Source organism: Brienomyrus brachyistius, chromosome 7, assembly GCF_023856365.1.
Source record: "Brienomyrus brachyistius isolate T26 chromosome 7, BBRACH_0.4, whole genome shotgun sequence".
Taxonomy (NCBI): Eukaryota; Metazoa; Chordata; class Actinopteri; order Osteoglossiformes; family Mormyridae; genus Brienomyrus; species Brienomyrus brachyistius.
Window position 1 is genome coordinate 11,237,127 of NC_064539.1, and position 22,793 is coordinate 11,259,919.

The window sequence follows — 22,793 nt, forward strand, 5'->3', positions numbered from 1 at the left end:
ATTAAACACTTTTGACATTACTGGCGACATGGCTTTAAACTGACGGAATTTGATTGTGAAAAAATGCTGACATTTGCAATGCTTTTATCTAGGAACAAATGATACAGATGAATGAAACAAAGTGTCATCCATCAGTCCTCTAAAACGAAAATGGTTATGATCTGGTCAGGAATCAGTTTTTTCCACACCTAAGGTAAAGTTTGTTTTATAATCATGAACAAACAATCAATAAGTGACCAAAAATCTAAAAGACCAAGTTGTTTGCAAAAATAAACTTTTTCCCCAAATTCCCAAATCCATTCAAGAATGTGAATGGATACAGGAAAATCAAGAAGAGGAATACTTGCAAAAAATAACGGACCGTCGTTTGAATCACAACAGATTCTGTTTTGAGGAGTCTTTCCACAACATGGAAGTGTTTATTCCATTATACGGAATAGTTTTCAGTTCATTAGAGCTTATTAATGTGGGAAGGTGTATTTCAGGTCCTGCCTGTCAGGTCTTACATTCAGGCTTACCCACCTGTGTTTCATATTGCTGTGGTATGCAAACTGTGGCAGGGAACTTCGATGTCCAGGTAAAATCAAACAAAATATCGACTGTTGAATAACAGGCAGCTGACGGAAACCGAATATTCTAATAAGATATTTTAATAGAATTTCCATACGTGATCTGGGTATGCTGGCATCTCAGAGGTAAGCATAGACTTACCTGCCTTACACATTTGTTTTCAAACATCATGGCTCTCAGTGTAGATTTTTACATTTACATTAATTTATACTTGCCAGACACTTTTGTCCAAAGGAACCTACAAGTGAGGCAAATAGCACATTACTGTAGATATTCAGATGTTTAAAGTTCGCCACTCTCCTTTTCTTCTGTTATGTGTCTATTTCTGTTTTCTTTATGGTTTCTCCTGTTGTAATCTGTTAATTTTATTGTAAAAAAAAATAATAATAATTTTATATTTTTATATTTAGAAAAGAATCTTAGAAATTCCAAATCCACACGTTATGATTCTGTTGTGTATACATGTATTTATTTCTAATTATTTTTTTGCATTTTTTGTTTTCTTTGATTGCAGTGTATATGAATATTCATACCTCTCACCTCAGCTGTTGGTTGAATTCCTGGTTTGGTGTATAGGGTCTCCTTGTGCTTTGTGTGGGTTTCCTCAGGGTTCTCCAGCTTGCCTACACAGTCTTTTATTCAGCGGGACATTTAAAGTACCCTGATATTACAAATATGTAATTTTTGTTAGGTGCACTGCCATTGTCACATTTATCTTAGAATTGTCTGTGTTTTATTCATTACCTGCATATAAGGCAGTGCTTCTGCTATACTACCATCCACAGCTGTAAATTTCTGCACATAAACTTATGTTCCTGATAATGCTGCATCACGTCATGCCTCATCATCCCAGAGCAGCAATAACCATAAGGCAGTTTGATATATAGAGTGTGGCAGCCAACTGTTTGTCTGAAAAAAGCAGGGGTTTGTTACAGAAACTTTTTTAGGCCTTCAAAATGTAAGATCATATCAGCTGTCTTCATAATTCCTGCACATGTATTTATATATTGGGGTGGTATAATGGCTAAGTGGACAGTTAGCATCCCATCCCTGTCTCTGCCAGAGCAGACTGCTACACCTCTCTGTAACTTCCAGCAGAGGGCGCACATGCTCATTACCAAACTATCTGAGCAGGGCTACATTAATAGGAAGGATTCTGGCATAGCCAAATCTGATCCATCACGGTGTAGGAACTGGGCCGAACTCACCGGATGCTTTTATTTAATCCGACCGTGACTCATATCGCTAATATTAATAAATATAAAATGATGTCTGACCAGCTATATATGCTTAAATTTATATACTTAAATTTTATTTTAACTGAACCGTATGCAAATGACTTAATGTCCCAGAACACAGAACTAAGTTTTTGTTAGCTGTTGAACCGAAAAATGAGCCATAAAGGAGACAGGCAATAGAGACTGGGTGCAACACATCATACTCCGTAATCTATGAGACTTTTGTACACTTAAAGCCTTGTTTTTTAAGTTCGGCAGCTTATACAAAACTTAAAGTCTGAAACGAATTAAAATAAATCTGAAAAATATTTGGGGGGAAATGGAATTTGAGAAAAAATTAAACACATTTCTTAGGGCCCTAGATAAGAGAGCTTTACTGTCATTGCGCTGCAGTAGAATGAAATTTGGTTGTAGAACAGGTTTAAAACAATAACAGAGTACTAATATAAAACACTGATTGAAGACAGAAAGAAAAACAGATATTTCAGAAATTAAGTGTAAATAATGGAGTTTTATTTTTAGTTTTATAACACTGAAGCGGGGCGGCATGGTGGTGTAGTGGTTAGCACTGTAAGGGGCGGCATGGTGGTGCAGTGGTTAGCACTGTAAGGGGCGGCATGGTGGTGCAGTGATTAGCACTGTCGTCTCACACCTATGGGACCCGGGTTCGAGTCTCCGCCTGGGTAACATGTGTGTGGAGTTTGCATGTTCTCCCCATGTCGTCGTGGGGTTTCCTCCGGGTACTCCGGTTTCCCCCCACAGTCCAAAAACATGCTGATGCTAATCGGAGTTGCTAAATTGCCCGTAGGTGTGCATGTGTGAGTGAATGGTGTGTGAACCCCATCCAGGGTTGTTCCCTGCCTCGTGCCCATTGCTTCCGCGATAGGCTCCAGGCCCCCCGCGACCCAGTAGGATAAGCAGTTTGGAAAATGGATGGATGGATAACACTGAAGTGAACCTTGTGACTTTCTTGCAAGTAGTATAGTGGGAGTACTGAGCCAGGAAGTAATGGCCCTACACTGTTCTCCTGTAACTAGGCTATCATCAAGAACATCAGCAGGCATTTGGTCCAACTGTTCTGTTAGATCACACTCCCCAAGGACATCTGGACTGACCAAGATACTGCCTTCATTCTGTGTGCAGAATTATTAGATAAGTACTATTGCTGGAGCTAATTTTTAGCAAAAGTTGGGTATACTTGTAAGTGAATTCAGAAGTTTTCTTTTGCTCCAAGTAAATTTATTTAGAGAGAAATGGTAAATTTATTTGTCACACAAAAAAATAAAAGAAAAATTCTTGATCATCAGTGTGAACAATTATCAGACAATGAGACACTAAGTAGATTTTTCTCTCTCCACCATCAACAGAAATAATAATAACAACAGTTTTAGTTATTCAGTCTATATAAGGAATAACAAACTATCTGCTGTTCTATACAGTCTACTTTATCAAGTTTAATGTCCGGAATAGCCACTTTTCTTCTTAGTGACCACCATGAGCCTGCTGTGCATTGAACCAGTCAACTTTCTGATTGGATCATGTCCTATATTAAATGAGGCAGCTAGGACCGCCTCCTAGATGCTGTTGTGGGAACTGCGTGCCACCTTTGCAAATCTCACACTTCAGTAAAGCCCAGAAGTTCTCATTGGGGTTTAAGTCAGCCAGTGAAGGGGGTCAAGTCATAATTCAATCACCCTTCAGATCTGTCTTGGCCAATCTATGGAATACTTTGATGCATGGGGAGGGGAATTGCCCTGTCTTTTTTAAGCTTTTAAACTTCTTGTTTAGCCAGTGTTTGAAGAAGGTACAGTATCTTCTAGAAATTGCCTATAGATCTTGTACTTATGTTTTACATTATATGCATGTTGAAAAGGTTGTAGAAATTCCTCCCTGATAAATGCAGCCCACATCATCACTTCTCCACCACCTTGTTTGTGCTTCAAGACGGAATCCAAACACAAGCCCACCCACCTGCTCCATTAAAAGTCATTCTCATCTCATATGTCCGCAAGAACCTTGTGACATCAGTCTTGAGATGTGTTCACACCTAGTCTTGATGTTTTACTTTGTGTGCCTGACTGAATGTAGGTCGTGTTCAGGCCTTTGTAACTTTAGCAATGGCATGTAACATACTGCACGTAGTAATTCCAGGCAGATTCTATGTCAGATTGCAGTGTTGAGAAATGGTGGCATTTGATTCTAATGAGTTCCTGGAAGCTGCCCCTTCAATTTGACACTTATCTTAGACAATTCATCTGTGTGTTCTTCTCACTACATGCTTCTTCCATCTTCTTTGGCTATTGGTCACAAAACACTTGGTGGTACAGTGATCATGTTGTAACTGGCATTTTACTATTTTGTTTTTATTCCACACTGTAAGATCCTATTTGGTGCATTTAAATAGTAAAAACCCTTCAGTGAATCTCCTCCTTATTGTGGTGGAGGGGTTTGTGTGCCTCTGTCATCCGAAGAGATATGTTATCAGGGGCGGTTGCCTCTGGTAGGGTCTCCCAAGGCAAATTGGTTCTAGGTGAGCAGCCAGACAAGTGCAATATGGAAAACCCTCATTATGATGAACAATATACTGGACCGTGTTACCACGTCTGGATTGGGGAGACCCAGGCCTCACCTTGGAACCAGTTCTGGAGAAGAGCTTGAAGGCGAGCACCTGGTGGCCAGGCCTCCACCCATAGGGCCCAACCAAGCATAGCCTGAAGGAGAAACATGGGGTCTGCCTACCTGTGGGCCCACCACCTGTAGGGGGGTCATGGGGGTGGGACGCAGTGTAGATTGACTGGCAGTTAAAGGCAGGTCGACTACCAAAACTGGCTCTTGACACATGGAATATAACCTAGTGGGAAAGGATTCTGAGCTGGTGTGGGAGGTAGAGAGATACCGACTACATATAGTCTGGCTCACTTCAGCCCATGGCTTGAGTTCTGGAACCAAACTCCTGGGGCCTCATGTATAACGACGTGCATAGAATTCACACTAAAACATGGCGTACGGACAAAACTAAGAATGTGCGTAAGCAAGAAAAAATCCAGATGCATAAAATTTTGCGTAAGCACAGATCGACGCACATTCCCTTTATAAATGCCAATGAGCGCAAAATTTTACGTACGTGAACGAGCCAACAGCCACCCCCCCCCCCCCCGACCCGCCCATGATTATGCATATTTGCATATGTAAATCTGTATAAATACCCGCTTTGTTCTGTTTTTCTTAAACAACAATGGATAAACCACGTGGGAAAAATAAGTATTTTAGCGAGTTTGAAGTGGAGCTCATGTTAACAGAAATCGAGAAAAGAAAAGTGATATTATTTGGTGGTTTTAGTAGTGGCATCAGCACTAAAGTTGACGGAGCGGCAGAACGTGGCGGAGTCAGTTAAAAGTGTTTTTATTTATTCGCACGGTGGCCGTAATTAAAAAGAAGTGGTCCGACATTAAAATCAACGTGAAAAAACGAGTGGCGGCTCACCGTAAGAGGAGACGGAGGGAGCGGAATCCCCGGTCTCTCACTTTATCCGGTGAGGGGGACGCCGATGTCAGCGCGGGTAAGTTTTTCTCATAGCATACTTGTTTGAATTACTTGCATGTTTATGAATAACAAGTAAGGCGCAGATGCGGTGTTACTTTTGTTTATTATTTTTGTTTATTCTTACAGACAGTAGTGCAAGAGGTGCCCCCAGTGCCGAGGACGACACTGGCGGCGATGGTGCTGCTGTGCCGAGCACATCTTTGGGCGCTGGCTGCACACATTCCCGTGCCTCGGAAACCGGGGTGGCGACCATCGGGCCGTGTGCTGACTGAAACTGTGCTGCAGTCACAAAATGCAATAGCACATGCTGTAAGAGATGTTGCCAATGAATTAAAACATCTAAATGATACGCTGTGTGATATTAACAACACATTAAAAGAATTAGTTAAAAAATAAATACGGTGTTTGGTTACCTGCTATTCATTCTTGCTATTACATTAATGAGACGCATGTTCGAATCGCACATAATTTGTACACCAGTGCACAAAGCAAGGTCCATAAGGACATGGATGAGCATGTCTGGTGTGGAGAAACTTGACTGACCTGCACAGAGCCCTGACCTCAACCCGACAGAACACCTTTGGGATGAATTAGGGCAGAGACTGCGAGACAGGCCTTCTCATTCGCCCTGTGTCCTGTGTTCTCTCCTTATCCTCCCTACCCTATCCTCGGAAATGCTCTACTGGAAGAATGATCAAAAATTCCCATAAACACAGTCCTAAACCTTGTGGACAGCCTTCCCAGAAGAGCTGAAGCTGTTATAACTGCAAAGGATGGGCCAATTCCATATAAAGCCTATGTATTAAGAATGGGACGTCATTAAAGTTCATGTGTGTAAAGGCAGGTGTCCCAATACTTTTGGCAATACTTCAGAAGTAAGTTCTTAGCTTCCTGGCAGGGACCCTACACCACAGTGAAGGTGGAGCCAGTCTCCTACATAGTCTGTCAGCTAGGATAACAGAAAGGGGAACAGCTGTATCACATAAAACTGCTGAAGTGATGGATGTAAGATTTACCTTTTCTGTTCGTGTCTCAGTAGCCTGAGAGGAAACTGACGTCTTCAAGAATCTTGGACCAGTGCAACAGAAGGAGTTTCGGGAGCTCAATGAGTAATCGCAGGATATCTCCTCAGTCTGTGGCTCAGAGCACATCATCCCACACCACGGTGAGGCTTCACTTATACTTGTCATGCCTAGTCCACTACTCGACTCCTTTGCTCCGACAGCAGAACTCACCACCCCTGTCATGTTCCCAAGCATCTCCAGCAATAGTCATACAAATCCAGCCTATAATAACCCATCCTTTATAAACCCAAGGGCAGCCTTTGCTTTTTCAAAGACTTTACGAAGCTTAATGTGGTGTCCAGTTTCATCAGCTGCTGCATGTCCCAGGTAGCTAGGAAAGGCCAGGTTCCTCACCAAAGGGAATCAGCAGGCGCCCCTCACACAAAATCTGAACAGGACACTGGTACTGCTGGATGCTGCCCTGTGAAGCCACTATGGCCCCTACAACTTTCTGCATTTTCCTCTGGTTGTTGGTGGTAACACAGCGTCAGAATGCTGCAAGCGCAGAATGCCCATGATTTTAACCAGAAAAAAGCCAGTATATGTTTTCATGTGTTATGTTATTGTTGACTGTTAATTACTATTGATAAAACAAAAGAATTTTAGTAAAGTCTATTGGTTGTTCTGACTTTCAGCATCCTCAGTTTGAATCATCTTCCTACCTACAGTAGGAAGTCACAAAAAACGAAGTTTAAATCATCTTCATGTTGGTGTAAAACTCATCGTTATGTCTGGCAAAGTGTGTCAGCAGAGCCATTTAAAACCTCTGCAAAAATCACCACAACATTTGCAGTAACCATCCACTACACTCGTGCATTTTACTCAACCACTACCCCACCTTGTTTGGCTAATCAATACCCCGTTAAATTATTTAACAAATCAAGTTAATGAATTAATAGAGCGGGGCAGCACGGTGGTGCAGTGGTTAACACTGTTGCCTCACACCTCTGGGACCCAGGTTATAATCTCCGCCTGGGTTACATGTGTGCGGAGTTTGCATGTTCTCCCCATGTCGTCGTGGGGTTTCCTCCGGGTACTCCGGTTTCCCCCCACAGTCCAAAAACATGCTGAGGCTAATTGGAGTTGCTAAATTGCCCATAGGATTGCATGTGTGTGTGTGACTGGTGTGTGAGTGTGCCCTGCGATGGGCTGGCCCCCCATCCTGGGTTGCTCCCTGCCTCGTGCCCATTGCTTCCGGGATAGGCTCCGGACCCCCCGCGACCCAGTAGGATAAGTGGTTTGGAAAATGGATGGATGGATGGAAGTAATAGATCTGATGGAGAAATGTAATACATAGAATGAATGGAATGGCTGAGGTTCCCCTATGGAGATCTATCTAAGGAGAGTTTATCTAGCCATCCTATAACATATCAATATTTCTTTGGAGAACAGATGAAATTCTTGCTTATTTTTTGTATTACTGTTATTTTACATGGGTTATAATGTTAAATTGTGTTTTTTTTCTGAGAAAACATACAATTACTACCAAGAACGGTCTTAGACATTTTCTTTGACTGCCTGAGACGTTTGCACTGTATTGTATCTGAATGATGTGGTAATCCACATGGACAGCTACGGGGAGCATCATATCACAAACTTGGGGTTCCAAATTGGCTGCTCCAAATGTGGGGTTCCAGATGTGGGGTTCCAGATGAGCACCACAATCAAACCATATGCCCGCACCTTCGCTCGGATCATCAACACCAGGCCACCAGGAAAAGCAAGAGGGACTGCTATTTAGGTCTGTAAATGGACCAAATATTCCACCTTGCATAACATATTTTTTGTTTATTTTAAGGCTTCTCACACCTTCAGGCACTTCAAGCAACTGTATAATTCTCACCTTTAGATTTAAAATGTTAAAATTATTATTTTTTTAAATACCTGCTGATTTCATAGAGTCACGGACAGCTGTCTCCAAAAACAGGAGCCTAATAAAAGATAAAAACGAGGCTATGATGTGGTTTGCAAAATATATATATTGAACACTAGATGGCGCAGTAGCATCGTTTGTTAAAGATTGGAAACTGACAATGAGGGCGCTGAAGGTCTTCATGCAATACCGCACTGAAGTTCACAAACGAAATTTGAAAGTACATTTATAAGTGTATGCATTTTTTATGACTATCTGTCATAATTTTATCCCCTTCTGAATTTTCAGCATTCTTCCCATAAGTTAACAACACGATTAATCCAGAGTTTAATCATGTTGTTGATCCCAATAGTGGTATAGACATGAAGTATCGGTGATTGGTGATTTTATTTAGTAGGGAGGGTCAATTCTGTACGAGTGTGACATTATTATTTCTAAGTAGGAAATCTGACATTTTTTTCTCATGAAAACGACAGAACAGAAGTAAAAATCTACTGCATGTCTAAAGGTTATCCTAATCATATGAAACAGAATCCAATTTCTGAGAACATTTTTTTCCTTTTGGTAACAGCTAGGACAAAATTATTAATTATTAACATGCCTGCTCTAATAAAAAAAAATGTGTATATTTATAACCAGTTGCCTCGGGTGAAAACCGTTTCAAATACCTACTGCCTGATGGAAACTCCACAGACCGTGACTGCTTTGTACACACTGGGCAGCTTGTAGGCCACTACAAAGAAACTACACTGTAGATCCCCTTTTGGAAAAGTTGCTATTCAATGACTGCAGAGCTCACTGTTGCCAGACACCTATCAGTATTATCTATTTTTTTTTCTGTAGTTGATAGATGACTAGACTGTTTCCTCTCAAAGCACTTATGTAAGTCGCTCTGGCTAAGGGCGTCTGCCAAATACTGTAAATGTAAATGTAAATGTTTCCCCAACAGCCCACAACCTCCACAAAGAAATCAAGACAAAGGCAATGAGAGCTATTCCCCATTCCCTCTTAAAAAGGTATTCATAACCATAATCCTCTCACATATTGTACACATTAATCTTTGTGAATGAGTGACTGACGAACGGGAGAATTGTGTGTTCCTTGTTTTTGCTCTTTACAGTATCTCCTGTTTGTATTTATATTATCTTCTGTGCCCATGTTTCTAGTCTTTTCTAGTTTGTGTCTGTAGTGATTCTTATGCTCACCTGTTTCTTGTTAGTTGTAGTCCTTAGTGCTCTACAGCAGCCCACGCCTGTCCCTTGTTCAAGCCCTCATTACTGTATATGTATATATGTACCAGCCCTTGCCCCATTTCCTCAATTGGTCATTGTGTGTTTGCTGCAGGGGTATTAGGGCTGTTCCTGTGTTCCTCCCTACCTCTTTTTTGTCTTTAACCTACTTTGTTTTTTTAACCCCTCTCCAGCGTGTCCTGGCTCTGCCCCAGGGCCTCCTCCTGGTTGGACATCCTCCAGGAGGCATCCTAGATAGCTTCCCGAACCACCTCAGCTAATTCCTTTCGATGCAGAGGAACAGAGGCTCTACTTTGAGCCCCTCCTGAATATCTGAGCTCCTCACCCTATCTCTAAGGCTGAACCCAGGCACCCTGCAGAGGAAACTCATTTCTGCCATTTGTATCTGCGATCTCGTTCCTTCAGTCATTAAACAGAGCTCATGATCGTTGGTGAGTGTAGGAACATAGAACGACTGGTAAATTAAAAGCTTTGTCATCCAGCTCTGCTCTCTCTTTACCACGACAGAACAATACCATGTCTGCATTACTGTCAATGCTACACCGATCTGTCTGTCGATCTGCTCCCTTCTACTCTCACTTGTGAACAAGACCCCAAGGTTCTTAAACTCCTCCACTTCAGGCAGCAGCTCATCCCCCACCAGGAGAAGGCAATCCACATTTTTCTGGTCAAGAAAATACATTCCTGCTGGTATTATTTACCTTCTGTAACTACTTAGGTAGTGGGGTGCGCTAAGTTAACACCCCCCGGCAACACCCACACACACAGCAGCCTACACGTTTTAACATGAACAAATCTAACCACTACCAACAGGAAATAAACAGTGTGTCACATTACAGGCAAGGATGGAGGTGAAGGCAGGCAAGGGGAAAATGAAAGGGGGCTTTCTTAATTGAAATTACAGGTCAGTGTAAAAGGAAAACAGACCACGAGGGGTCAAAACAGGGTAGGGAGGATCAGGAAAGGGCACAGGGCAAACTGGGTAGTGCAGGCAGCAACATCAATGACTGGACTGGGGAGCTCAAGACAGGGAAACACTATATACATCGCTAACGAGGGAGCAAACAGGACGCACCTGGAGTGATCCTCACAAGGGCTGTAATGCAAGATTAATCAAGTAACAAGTGTGGTTTATTAAAACCACACAACGGAGAGAACGAGGGGGAAGGGATGCAGGGTGTGACACAGTGTAAAAAAGCGTGGAGATCAGCGACATTTTACACAACATGAAATGGCACATAACTGCATAAATGTCTTTAATTTAATTTAATTTTTTAAATAATGCTCCAACTCTTGTAATATTTCTAACACTTACACATACAATTCAACACAGATACAGCTAACATAAAATTAACATGCCCTCATGAAGAATGCAGACTGAGATCCACGCCCTAGCAACTAAGAAAGCTAGCTGGCCAATCACATTAAAGCTTTTACTAGGCATTCGATCCTTCCTGTGGGCGCGTCAGCACCCACAGGATGGACGCCTGTGGTTCAGTTTACTGGTTTTTGGCTTTTCGCTGATGATGAAAGTGTGTAAGCGTTCTGCTACGGTGTCGGCATACTTTGTGACCAAAATAGTAATGAAGGGCTGCATCACGATCCATGTCAAATGAGTCTCAAAGTAGTACTCTGTTTGGTTTTTTTCTGATCTCCATTAATCCTGCTTCAACACTATGCGGACACTGATAATAGTTCAGCTTTCTGCTCATCTCAATAATGTTTCCTGTCCTGTCCTGCGCTATATCTGACCAGCTAGACAGATTAATTTGTTAAGGGGCGAAAACAAAACCGGATCCATGCGGGACAAGGCCCCAGTGTCTTATTACGATGTGCCTACCTGCTGCCGTTCCCAAGATCCAAAACATCCATGGAATGTGTGGCTATGTGTGACCTGAGTGAATGATCTTCTCTGAGCTCTGTACCATGGCATTTCAGCAGCATTAAACAAATAAAAATATTTTTTCTTTGCCGATTCAAAAGAAAAACTAAAACTGCTTTCACCATTGACTACAGCATTTCGTCAAACCCCCAGGTTTGGTGGAAGCCCATCAAAGGAAGCACAGGGCACAAGATACGAGATATCCTGAACCACATGCCAGTCCGTAGCAGGGCATGCATACTAAATTATGCATTATGTGCAATTTGGAGAGGCCAATGGGAAATACCGAAATGTCCAAAGGATACCCACCCACGTTCTTCACGCACACACACAGCAAGGGAGGGATCTAAACCAGCACTTTAGGTATGCAAAGCAATGGTGCGACCACAATGCTACTTTACCAATTAATATGCAAAATCGTGGTCAGAGATACAGTGATACAACTTGGTGCAGGGCAGTAATAATACAATTTATTTGCTGATCTTGGGCAGCGCACAGCTAGGGTGGCCCACAGGAAAATCCTTTATTAGACACTCCGCACTGCCCTGGAGAGGATGGCCACTCAGGACATAGCACACACAAAAACGTACATTATGGGCAATTTAAAAGCGCCAGTTCGCCTAATTACATGTTTTTGGATCTTGAGAGGAAACCCATGTGCAAAGTGCGTGGGGCCCGCGATCAAGTAAACACGTACGAAAAAAAGTAAAGTAAAATAAAGTAAAGTAGATCAAGTAAACTTTTTACGAAAAGCTGTTTGTTCCGTATTTTATACAACTCTATCACTCGGACAATATGAAAATTAACTATGATTACAATCATAGTCCATTTTCGTTAATAAAACAAGTAAAGGTATTAGCTTTAAAAAAATAAAATCAAGGCGCTACCTCTGCTTCGCCTGCGTCACATTTGTTGCCAGATACGCATGCGCCAATATCGCGAGGCAGTTAGCGTAGGGTGGGAAAGCATGGTGGGGGCGGCATGGTGGTGCAGTGGTTAGCACCGTTGCCTCGCACCTCTGGGACCCGGGTTCGAGTCTCCGCCTGGGTTACATGTGTGCGGAGTTTGCATGTTCTCCCCATGTCGTCGTGGGGTTTCCTCCGGGTACTCCGGTTTCCCCCCACAGTCCAAAAACATGCTGAGGCTGATTGGAGTTGCTACATTGCCCGTAGGTGTGCGTGTGTGAGTGCATGGTGTGTGAGTGTGCCCTGCGATGGGCTGGCCCCCCATCCAGGGTTGTTCCCTGCCTCGTGCCCATTGCTTCCGGGATAGGCTCCGGACCCCCCGCGACCCAGTAGGATAAGCGGTTTGGAAAATGGATGGATGGATGGGAAAGCATGGCTTCTGCTGCTGAGGACTTCTGCGTAATTATTTTTTAAAAAGTATTTTGTTTTGTTTATACAAAGTTATAGTTCAGTTTGTGATCTGAGATCTTTGTCTATGTATTAATGTATTAAAATGAAAAATTTAAGTTTTCTAAGAAATACTAATGTAGTGGATTCAGGAAGGGGTGTGTAGGGGCGATGGAAGAGGAATATTACGCTTAGGTCGGCAGTTTGGCTCTGGCCATGTGACACGGGGAGAACGCCACAAGCACGGAGCGAAAGCAGCATCTCAGCCCAGGAGGTTCCAGACGACAATGCCCTCCCCACTCAGCCACCCGCGAATTTAAAATGACAGCTTAATTACTGTACGAGGTTAGCTGGACATATACAACAGATCAAGGTTTCTGCATGCATATACAGCGGCGGAAAAAGAGAGACCACAGCACAATTTTTGTTTCACTCATTTTGAAATTTATGGGCGTGCATTTTTTCTCAAACTACAGCCAGGTTCTTCTCTGTTTCTCATTAATGGAGGGCTTCTTCCTTGCTTTGTTGGACTTCAGGTCTGCTTCTTGGAGCCTGATACAAACTGTCCTAGCCGTGCACTTCACACCTGCACTTAATGTTTCCCATTCTTTTGGAAGGTCACTTGATGTCATCCTACAATTCATGAAAAACTGTTGGATAAGTTAATGGTCATTCCTGTCATTAGAAAGTCACTTCTGTCCTTTACCTGCCTGGTTCCTGATCTTTCCCAGTATCTCCTGCTTCACCTTATTCTTTGGTACCGCAGTCTTAGAAATTTTGAACCTGGAAGCAACCTGCTGTTCAGTGTAGCCTTCTGCCCGCAGAACCACGATTAAACTAGGATTTAAAAATGCAGATTTCAAAAAAGTATATAGAGTGGTCTCTTAATTTTTTGGGTGTAAAATTATTGCAACGGGAAACTACATAATCTATTTTGACCAACAAGATTAAAACAACTGGCAATTGTGCCAAATGATGACAATTGTATACAGTCATTTGCATATATGTCCTAAAACATTGGGAAATTTGTGTGAAACAATGAGAAATGATGTTCTGCTGTGCAGAAGTGACATTATGGTGTGGGGATTACACTTGCTGTTTTGAAAATGTTGTCATTTGAGAAATGCTCCAAAGCAGGCGAGAAAAATTGTATTATATGCAAAGCGCTGCAAGCTCATGTAACCATTGTTTTGCCAGTTTACTTCCTTACTCCTTGCCAACTTTGGATCTGCTACGTTTGCAAGAAGGGAAGTGCGTGTGATGGTGGTTTTACAGTTTTTTCTCAATTGCTCTGCCGCATTTTGACTCTCATGGTTAAAACGAAGCTGGTTGTACTTTTCATTTTGGTGGCACTAACTAATTCATTGATGGAATTAATAGTTTTGAATAAATTGTTTTGGGTACGTTACAGGCTTCTGGAGCTAAACCATATGGGTGTCCAACATGCATGAACTGTTTTGAGAAATACTCTTATAGTCTTGAGAATGTTAAGTATGTTTTACCAAGTGTGCAAAAGCAATTGAGAAAAACTGTAATATTCAACACTCCTTGATAGTTGGCCCAATATTCATAAAAATGTGTTTCTAAACCAAGCATTGAAACATAACAATGCAGGGAAATGTTCCGGATTAGCCACAGGATGTGGAAGTGAAGTAAAGCAAAGTGGCTCCATGACAGAGAGATCGGCAAAAGTAAATGATAATAAGAAAAACGTCCTTATTTTTCTCAGTTTTATTGTAAACATGATTCAGTCGTTGACTGTTTGAGAAAAAGAAAGTTCTCCATTTCAATGTTTATTCAATTTAACTGTCAATAAAAATATGTTAGAAAATAAACAGTTTTGAACTTTTTTGAAAATGCAGTATTGGAAACTAAATCTTCCACTGTATATTTTCTATCACTGCAAAGGCAACCTGGTGTCTCACTGACATTTTTGTAAAATGTTCTTAAAAACCGCTGAACATTTCTAGCTACAGTAGGTCAATTTTCCCATGTGAAAGTAACGTTAAATTCTCAAATGCCACTAATTCTTTGATTCAGTCAGATAATTTGAATGGCAAAATATCAGTCTCAAATAGAAGATGTTAATAATTAATGGATTAAATTAAAATCAAGTTTACACCAACGACAGAAATTTATATCAGTCACACTGGAAATCTTTCAGAAGACAAACCTCGCACACGTTATTGTGCATTGTGATGGCTTCTGTGGTACCTCACCCACTTTGCTTGGGTTCTTTTGTAAAAGCATCTCAGTCAGAAACTACAAACCACCCATTTTAGCCAAAGCATTATTTGTATTAGAAAACTGAACATTTTTGGTATATTGGTGGCTCAAAGCTATAATCTAAGCTGGAGTTCAATGGACATGAAATAGGCCAGCAGGATATGGGCAAAACACTATTCATACAGTATGTTTGTTCTAGTCAAAGTCTGTCTTGTTAGTTTTTTTTGCTGCGCTATAAGTCGTTCCTCTAGACATTGAATTAAAATAGGATCCACCTTGGGGTCCACCTTGTTTGCAAACCAGTGCCCATAATTCAGTAGCCAGCGCAGCTCTGCTGCTCCATATATGCAGACACTGCGTATGTGAACACCAGTGCATGGTGGGTACAGGGAGCCTTCCAGGTAGTTCCATTTCACCAGTCGCGTCTTGCTCATTAGGTCTGTGATGTCAGGCCTGGATCTGGGGATCTCACCCGGCACACCAGGCACTCGCACCAAAGTGGCCCAGTAATGCTCATCAGGGGAGTAGGTATCTGCCGACCAGGTCAGGAAGTCCTCCACCTTTCGGTTCCCATGAGTGTAATTCACAAACTCGCGTGACAGGACGAAGTAGGCACTCCCACTGAAAACCTCAATATTGTATGGCGGCATCTCCTTGGCTTGCGTGGTCCGCACGGGCAGCTTCTGGTACTCATAGGGTACGTCTTTAAGCACATGCTGGAACTGGAAACGTAGCTTTTTCAAGTCGCTGGGCTTGCTAGACTCCAGCATGTTGGCTCCTTGGAGGCCTTTCAGCTCTGTCACCAACTCAAAGTTGGACCTCAGAGGGAAGTCCTGGCCGCACAAGTTTATAACATATCTCCACTTGACCGGAGACCTGAGAAGGTCTGACAGACAGTTAATATCAGCCCTGAGCCTTGTGATATCCGCGTACTGCACAGATTCCTGCTTTGATGCAATGAAGACGTTAGGGAAACATCTGGCGATATTCTTCATAGTTTCAGTAAATTTTTTGGAGGATTTCTTGTCATAATGAATGCAGTAAACATTCTGAGGCATGTAGATTGCCCGCAAGATCCTCTCCACCATTGAGGCATGCTTGTGTACAACTAACGAGTAGGCCAAAGGGAACTGACGCTCCTCTTCAGAAGTGGGGTGAAATGCATATCCTCTGGCTTTGGAGAATTTCTCACAATCTGAGGTCAAAACTGCAATATCATCATCCTCCAAATCAATGATATTTTTCCTTCTTATTTCCAAGGTTTTTCCAATTTCTACTGGTTCCAACTCGTAAACTGCCTCACAGTCAATATCATACTTGGGCAAAATTTTGGAGAAGGTCCCATAGGGCTCAATGAAAAGGCTGTCTCTCAAAGTTCCTTTTATGTACTGAGATTTAAATAAATATATAAGCAACAGAGATATGAAAAAAATAAATATCTTTTTAAGAAGTTTTAATACAGAAGAACATCTTATCTTCATTCTACAATGAAAAACGGTAGGGGAGAACTTAATACATATACAGCAAGACGTGTGAGAAAACCTTAACCGCAGTCTTGTCAACCTCAAATGTATGTTTAGGTATATTTAATAGTTACTTTTACCATATTATATGCAACTTTCAATCATCGGAGTTTAGTAACGAGTATTTCTCATTTGCTTGTATGACTTACCTCGAGCAGTAGAAAGAGATTCGTTGTTTTCTTATATTCCATTTAAAAAATGTTGTCCTAGCTCCTAGCCGTGGCAGCCAGAGAAATATTCTTAATGAATAACAACTAATACCTCATGGTGAAGAAATGCCGACTTCCTCATGCCACGAAGAAATGCAGGATTTACAGGAAAACATAGCGGCGTTTCGTTCTTTGTAAAATATCATTCTAAGTATTAGTGCGTCAATCTTGACGAATAAGCCGCTATTCCCAGTGGGTGCAAAAAAAGTTCATATACATTATAATATATAATATAAAACAAAAATGGCACTTAATCAAAGTCGATTGTTTTATATCCTCGAGATAAAGGTATAATCAGAAGCAGCTTAAAATAGAGAACTTTATACTCTAAATATTACAGTGTTAATTGCAATATATATTTTTACTTTATCATTTTAAATAGACCAGCTTATATACGCGTAGCTAGCCAACTTACATCTAACAAGAAGTCCTCTCGTACGTTGCTTACATCAAGTAAAAGCGAGTGATGAAACCGGTGGAATGGGGAAAAAACAAGCCGAGTAGGTGTGGCGTTGGAGTTCGATCACATCAGTTGGTGCTCAAATCGAAAAATAAGCCCGTACGCGTATAACGGGCACGCAACTATAAATTCGTCCAAAATAAATACACTCGTTCATTCTTCTTTCAGCTGCATTCTTTCTTCTTATCCACTCCAGTGTTACGGGTAAAGTAAATACGTCGTTAAATACGTTTTTATGATGTTTTCATTTACTAAGAAGTTGTTCAGTCAATGGACGTCTTCCGGTTTTCCGGGCATGATAGTGAGAAACGGAGAAGAACGTTACGAAATGCTGGCTATGTAAACTATAAGCTAATTCATTGTAAAATACCAACAAAACGGAGAAACCATATTACAGCTACCTGTTTCTAATAATAAGTGTTACTGGGAAGTTTTCTAATAATATATTTGATTAAAAAAAGGTACCACTTTACAATAAGGCTCCCTTTTGCCACTTGTAAATGGTAGTAACTCATTAATTAAAAAAAATAACCTACTGTGTTACAAAGTGTTACAACCTAATTAATAACCAGATCATAAACCATTGGTAAACTCTATATATGGGTAGCCTTATTGTAAAGTGGCACCAAAAAAATAACACAACGTGATTATTCCATTTCTCTAGTTAAAACGTATAATTTTATGTTAGGTATGTGCATTTTAATAGAGGCAATGCTGTGCATAGTAATAGGTGACATGTAATTCCTTTGTATTATATTCTTATTACAAATATACTCACTTTTAAAGACATGAGGTTTGCTGTTGAAATAGAATTATCTCTAAATGATATAGGCCTATTTACCTTGACGATCCATTGAAGAATTGCCGACGTCATTATATGATAATGGCCTATATACACTACATTATAAATACACCTTATTGGTTTTTGTCTGCTTTGGTGATGCAGTACACTGTGTTTGTCGTGTTGACATAGGCTTGTTTTTTCCTGTGTTCTGTGGGTTTCCATCCGGTAGTTACGTTTTGTGCGGCAGTCCAAAAATACCTGACTAGTTGTGTTCATGTTTGAAAAGTGCACATCGTGTGCTGCAGCCCTGCACCGCACTGGCGTCCTACCCATGCTGATGCTTTACGTTATGCTTCCAGGGAAATGCTCCAGGATCTCAGTGGCCTGGCCAAAAACTTGGGCGCTGAGTGCCTTTACTACTGCGTATTTTGCAATAGGTATTATATCACTTGTCCTTCTTACAATATGTACTTGTGTCAGTTCCTGTGTACAATTGGTGGGGTTTCTGTGTAATATATATATAAATAATGAAAGGGTTGGGTCTCCATGTAATCTGTTCCATAATGGAGCTGAAATAAGTTGTTTTTGATTGGAACCTTTAGTCTGGTGAATGAGCACAGTACATATAGTCAGAAATTCTAACATGTACAGTTCTCATAGAAAATGGAAAAATCAAGCGAGGTTAATTTAAGTTCTGCTTCATCAAGCAAACTTTTGTGTTTACCTACCATCACCAAAATATTTTGTGTAAACTAATAACTACAATGTTTACCTGAAACTTACAAAAATATGTTGGAAAAAAGACCCTTTTGTCACTGCTGTATTATGTAATACTGTTACTTAACTGCTATACGTTGTTATTTATTTTGCTGATAAATGGATGATATGAATGAAGTAATACCTCAGGAATCACTTACATGTCCACAGCCCACTTAGGTGCTTGGTTCTCAGGGCGAAATGTATGAAGGTTCTAGAATCTGGGGGATGGAACTCATGGTAGAAACATTTCTTTTTCTTTGAAAGGGCACCTGAGGTGATCGGATTAAACATTTTGCTGGCACTGCAGACCTTTTGAGCTGTACTTCTGCTGCAGATCTCATTGTTTTCTTGTTTTTGGTTGCCAGTTAAAATTTACCTCTGAATAACGTTACACATGTCTCTCTGGCTGTTAAGCTGCACCGTTGCATGTCTGATGCTGATTTGATCTTTATGTCCCTAATTCCCAGAAATGGGGAAGAATTATTAGCCACAAAAACGGGAGACTGACAACACACATGCTGCAGTGATGCTGGCTGTATATATCCTTTCAAAGCAGCTGACAGTCCTTAGCCATGCCCAAATTGAATTAATTTGGCTAATGCACTGAAAGACATTACTTAAGCATATTAAGAATAATTCCTTCACAACCCGCAGCAGCTTGCCTAATAACATTCAACAAGCAGCTTGCAAATGACAAAAACAGCAGTTAATTTAATGGCCTGGTCAAGGCATTAGAATTTCCCAGGAATGTAAACATTAATAAGAGAACATGCATTTATGTGATTTAAAATGAACTGGAAGATATATTTATAGTCTTTTATCCCCCACATAGAGTTGATTTTGAAAATAATGTGCTCAAGCACATCAGTATGCCTAAACAAAAATGACTGTTGCCCCATATTCCTGCTGCATTAGACTACAGCAAAGACTCAATGGAAAACTGACAATGAATCATTTGACTGTCAAATGGGTTGGGACCAGTTAGCTAATACACTTTATGTCTTGGCAATCAATGTGCATTTGATTTTCCTAAATCTGTAAAGGGGAAAAAGACACAGAAGATATTCTATCACCTTAAGTGCCATTAAATCACCCCGATATTAAATGTGAAATCACGTTGTTCAAAATAGCTGTATTCTTGGCTGTTTCTGGGATGCTTTGCCACATATAAAGCAGGCTCTTCTGCTGAGCTTTCTGAGATTACCATTGTTGTATATAACCACAGAATAACGTCTTTTCTCCATTGCGAAACAACCTCTGAAAAGAGCGTGACACGTGAAAAGTGAAACTGCTCTTTTCAAACCGTTACATCCATCGCAACCATTTTCAATATAGTCATCTTTACAGTTGAGCACTTTCAAGTCTTACATTACAGCCTGATGATCCAAAACCAGGACTAAAGTAGATCCCACGCCTGTGTCATCCAGACTATTTTATGAAACGTAGATTATTTATGAGGTGAAATCTATCACCTGCTATCTCCATGGTCCCTTGTGTCTTAGTGATGTTTCCTGGAGACCGACTAAAACTTCTTTTAAACTTTTTTTTTTTTTGATGAGGAAATAAAGAATTGCTGTGTTTTTCTGAAGTATAAACCTCATGTCTAGAACAGGAAGTTGAGACTTTCTGCGGACATGCTTATATGTCAGATTTTCTTACAGAATGCTCAGTAAACTTCCATCTCTTTTCTGTACCTTATGCAGGGTTAGGGGGCAAAGGGGGTCCAGATTCTATCCTAGAAGCTACAGGCACAAGGCAGGAAATTCCCAGAATGTGGCACCAGCCCATCACAGGACACACTTACATACCTTTCACACCTATGGGCAATTTGGCAACTCAAAAGAACCCTATTAATTGTTTTGTTTTCTTTGTTGTTATTGTGATGCATTGTTGTACTGAAGCCTGTATTGTGTAATCCTGTAGTACTTAGTTAATAATTTAATTAATTAATAATTGATTGCCTAATTAATTGATTGATGGAGTGATTAATTGATAAATTAATTGGAATTATGAATGAATGAATGGTTTTGTCTTTGGATTGTGGGGGAAAACCAAGCCCCCAAATGCATCCGAAATGCACAAAGCAGGGGGCAGGACTTGTTCCTCTGAATGCGTCAGTCTGAAACTGAAATAATTTCACATGTGACTGAGTGAACTTTAAATCTCTTTATTTAATGTTGTTTTCCAATTGCATTTGTACAAGAAGCAACTGAAAACAAACTGTGCTGGATCCTAGGTTTGTGTGTACAGTGTTATTCTGATCTCTGCAGAACCAGGCATCAGCTACAATACGCCAGCTGGCATCTCAGTTGTCATAATAATAATAATAATAATAATAATAATAATAATAATAATAAAGTGTCCTCCCCCAACTGAGAGAAACGATGTAATCGTTACTAATGCCTGCCTATGTCTATAATACAAAACAAGCTATGCTGTATGTTGTAATATAAGGCTCTTTTGTTCTCAGGGTTACCTTCCAGACAGTAGTTTCAAGCTAATGAGCACATTGTGAATATAGTCATTGTGTTCCTTGGCTAGAATGTACAGAAAAGGAATGTTATCGTATCAATTTTTTTTTTGGCAAACGAAAGGTAATGTTTCACTGCAAGAAGGAACAGTTTATAAGTAATTTATCCCTCTCATCTGACATTGCAATGCAGTTTGCAATTTCACAACACAATTAGTAATTAGTAAAGTAATGACATAAAGAGCGCAGGTTTGGCACAGTGGGCAACATCACATGCTTTCACCTGCCGGGTTGTGTGGACCCCCTAATTTGTGGTTAAGCCAACTGGCATATCTGAATTGCTTGTTTGTGAAAAGACCTGCTCAAACTTTGGGCGTATGCTTACAATGCAAGTGACACAAATGCTTGCAGCATCAAGATTTTGTGTCTGCATATACACTGACCACGCTGATTCTTAATACTGCATGTTTGTATCATGGAATATTGCCTTTAATTTACAAATTATTGTTTCATTCGAATAAAGGGTTTCAAAAGATTTTGAGCACAAGATTTCTTCATTTATTTTAAAAATGTGCTTGACCACAGAAGTACGAACAGATCCATGCCCCATCACTTGTGAAAACGTACAAACCATAGTCCACGTGCACACAGAGATGGGCACAAAAACATAAGAAAGTATCTTGTTACAAATTACGAATACTTGCTCATTAAACGTAACAAAATAAAATACAAAATACTGGTGTGAGAAAATATAAGTTACAAGTAATTTAAAAACACAAAAATATATGTAAAACAGTAACAATACATGTGTACCGTTACAGCCCTAGTAAAGCATAATATTTACAAAATATAGTTTTCCCTAACTTTAAACAGAATAATAAATTTGTGATTTACATGTTATAGCATGGGGGCGGCATGGTGGTGCAGTGATTAGCATTGTTGCCTCACACCTCTGGGACCCGGGTTCAAGTCTCCTCCTGGGTCACATGTGTGTGGAGTTTGCATGTTCTCTCCCATGTCATCGTGGGGTTTCCTCCGGGTACTCCGGTTTCCCCCCACAGTCCAAAAACATGCTGAAGCTAATTGGAGATGCTAAATTGTCCGTAGGTGTGCATGTTGCGTGAATGGTGTGTGAGTGTGGCCTACGATGGGCTGGCCCCCCATCCTGGGTTGTTCCCTGCCTCGTGCCCATTGCTTCCGGGATAGGCTCCGGACCCCCGTGACCCAGTAGGATAAGCGGTTTGGGCAATGGATGGATGGATGTTATAGCATTAGTTGTGAAATGAAAAATGACTTTTGTAACAATGAGGCTCAACAGGCTGCACCTGAAATACTGTCCATCTCTGCATGCAGAGAAGTATGTTCCAGTCTTAAGGGTATGATGGGCTTGCATCCCATCAGGAGTGTTCCCCTGCAGATAGGCTTACCATGAACCTGTAGCAGAGAAGACGTTATGGATGATGGCTTCATAGGTAGAGGAGCACCCTCAACCCCAGAGGTGTGATACAACAGTGACACTGAGCCAACACACAATTAACAACAGAACATGAATGTGCAGTTAATGTGCATCAGCTAAAGTTTTACTAAGAC

At 40.8% G+C, this 22,793-nt stretch overlaps 1 protein-coding gene and 2 long non-coding RNA genes across 3 annotated transcripts; 2 read left to right on the forward strand and 1 right to left on the reverse strand.

Annotated features, from left to right (window-relative positions):
* Positions 1-5,099: 5,099 nt before the first annotated feature.
* Positions 5,100-9,877, forward strand: LOC125745861 (uncharacterized). Its single transcript, XR_007398793.1, has 4 exons — positions 5,100-5,660; positions 6,388-6,516; positions 9,238-9,304; positions 9,712-9,877. It is a non-coding gene; the product is annotated as an uncharacterized LOC125745861 (long non-coding RNA).
* Positions 9,878-14,488: 4,611 nt separating this feature from the next.
* On the reverse strand, positions 14,489-18,148 carry LOC125745848 (beta-1,3-galactosyl-O-glycosyl-glycoprotein beta-1,6-N-acetylglucosaminyltransferase 4-like). The gene is made up of 2 exons (XM_049019086.1): positions 16,671-18,148; positions 14,489-16,480 (listed from the first exon to the last, which is right to left on the reverse strand). Exon 2 carries the CDS (start codon positions 16,477-16,479, stop codon positions 15,172-15,174), a length of 1,308 nt encoding a protein of 435 aa, XP_048875043.1. The 5' UTR covers position 16,480; positions 16,671-18,148; the 3' UTR covers positions 14,489-15,171.
* LOC125745860 (uncharacterized) lies at positions 17,261-21,738 on the forward strand. The gene is made up of 2 exons (XR_007398792.1): positions 17,261-17,394; positions 18,334-21,738. It is a non-coding gene; the product is annotated as an uncharacterized LOC125745860 (long non-coding RNA).
* The last annotated feature ends 1,055 nt before the right edge of the window (positions 21,739-22,793 follow it).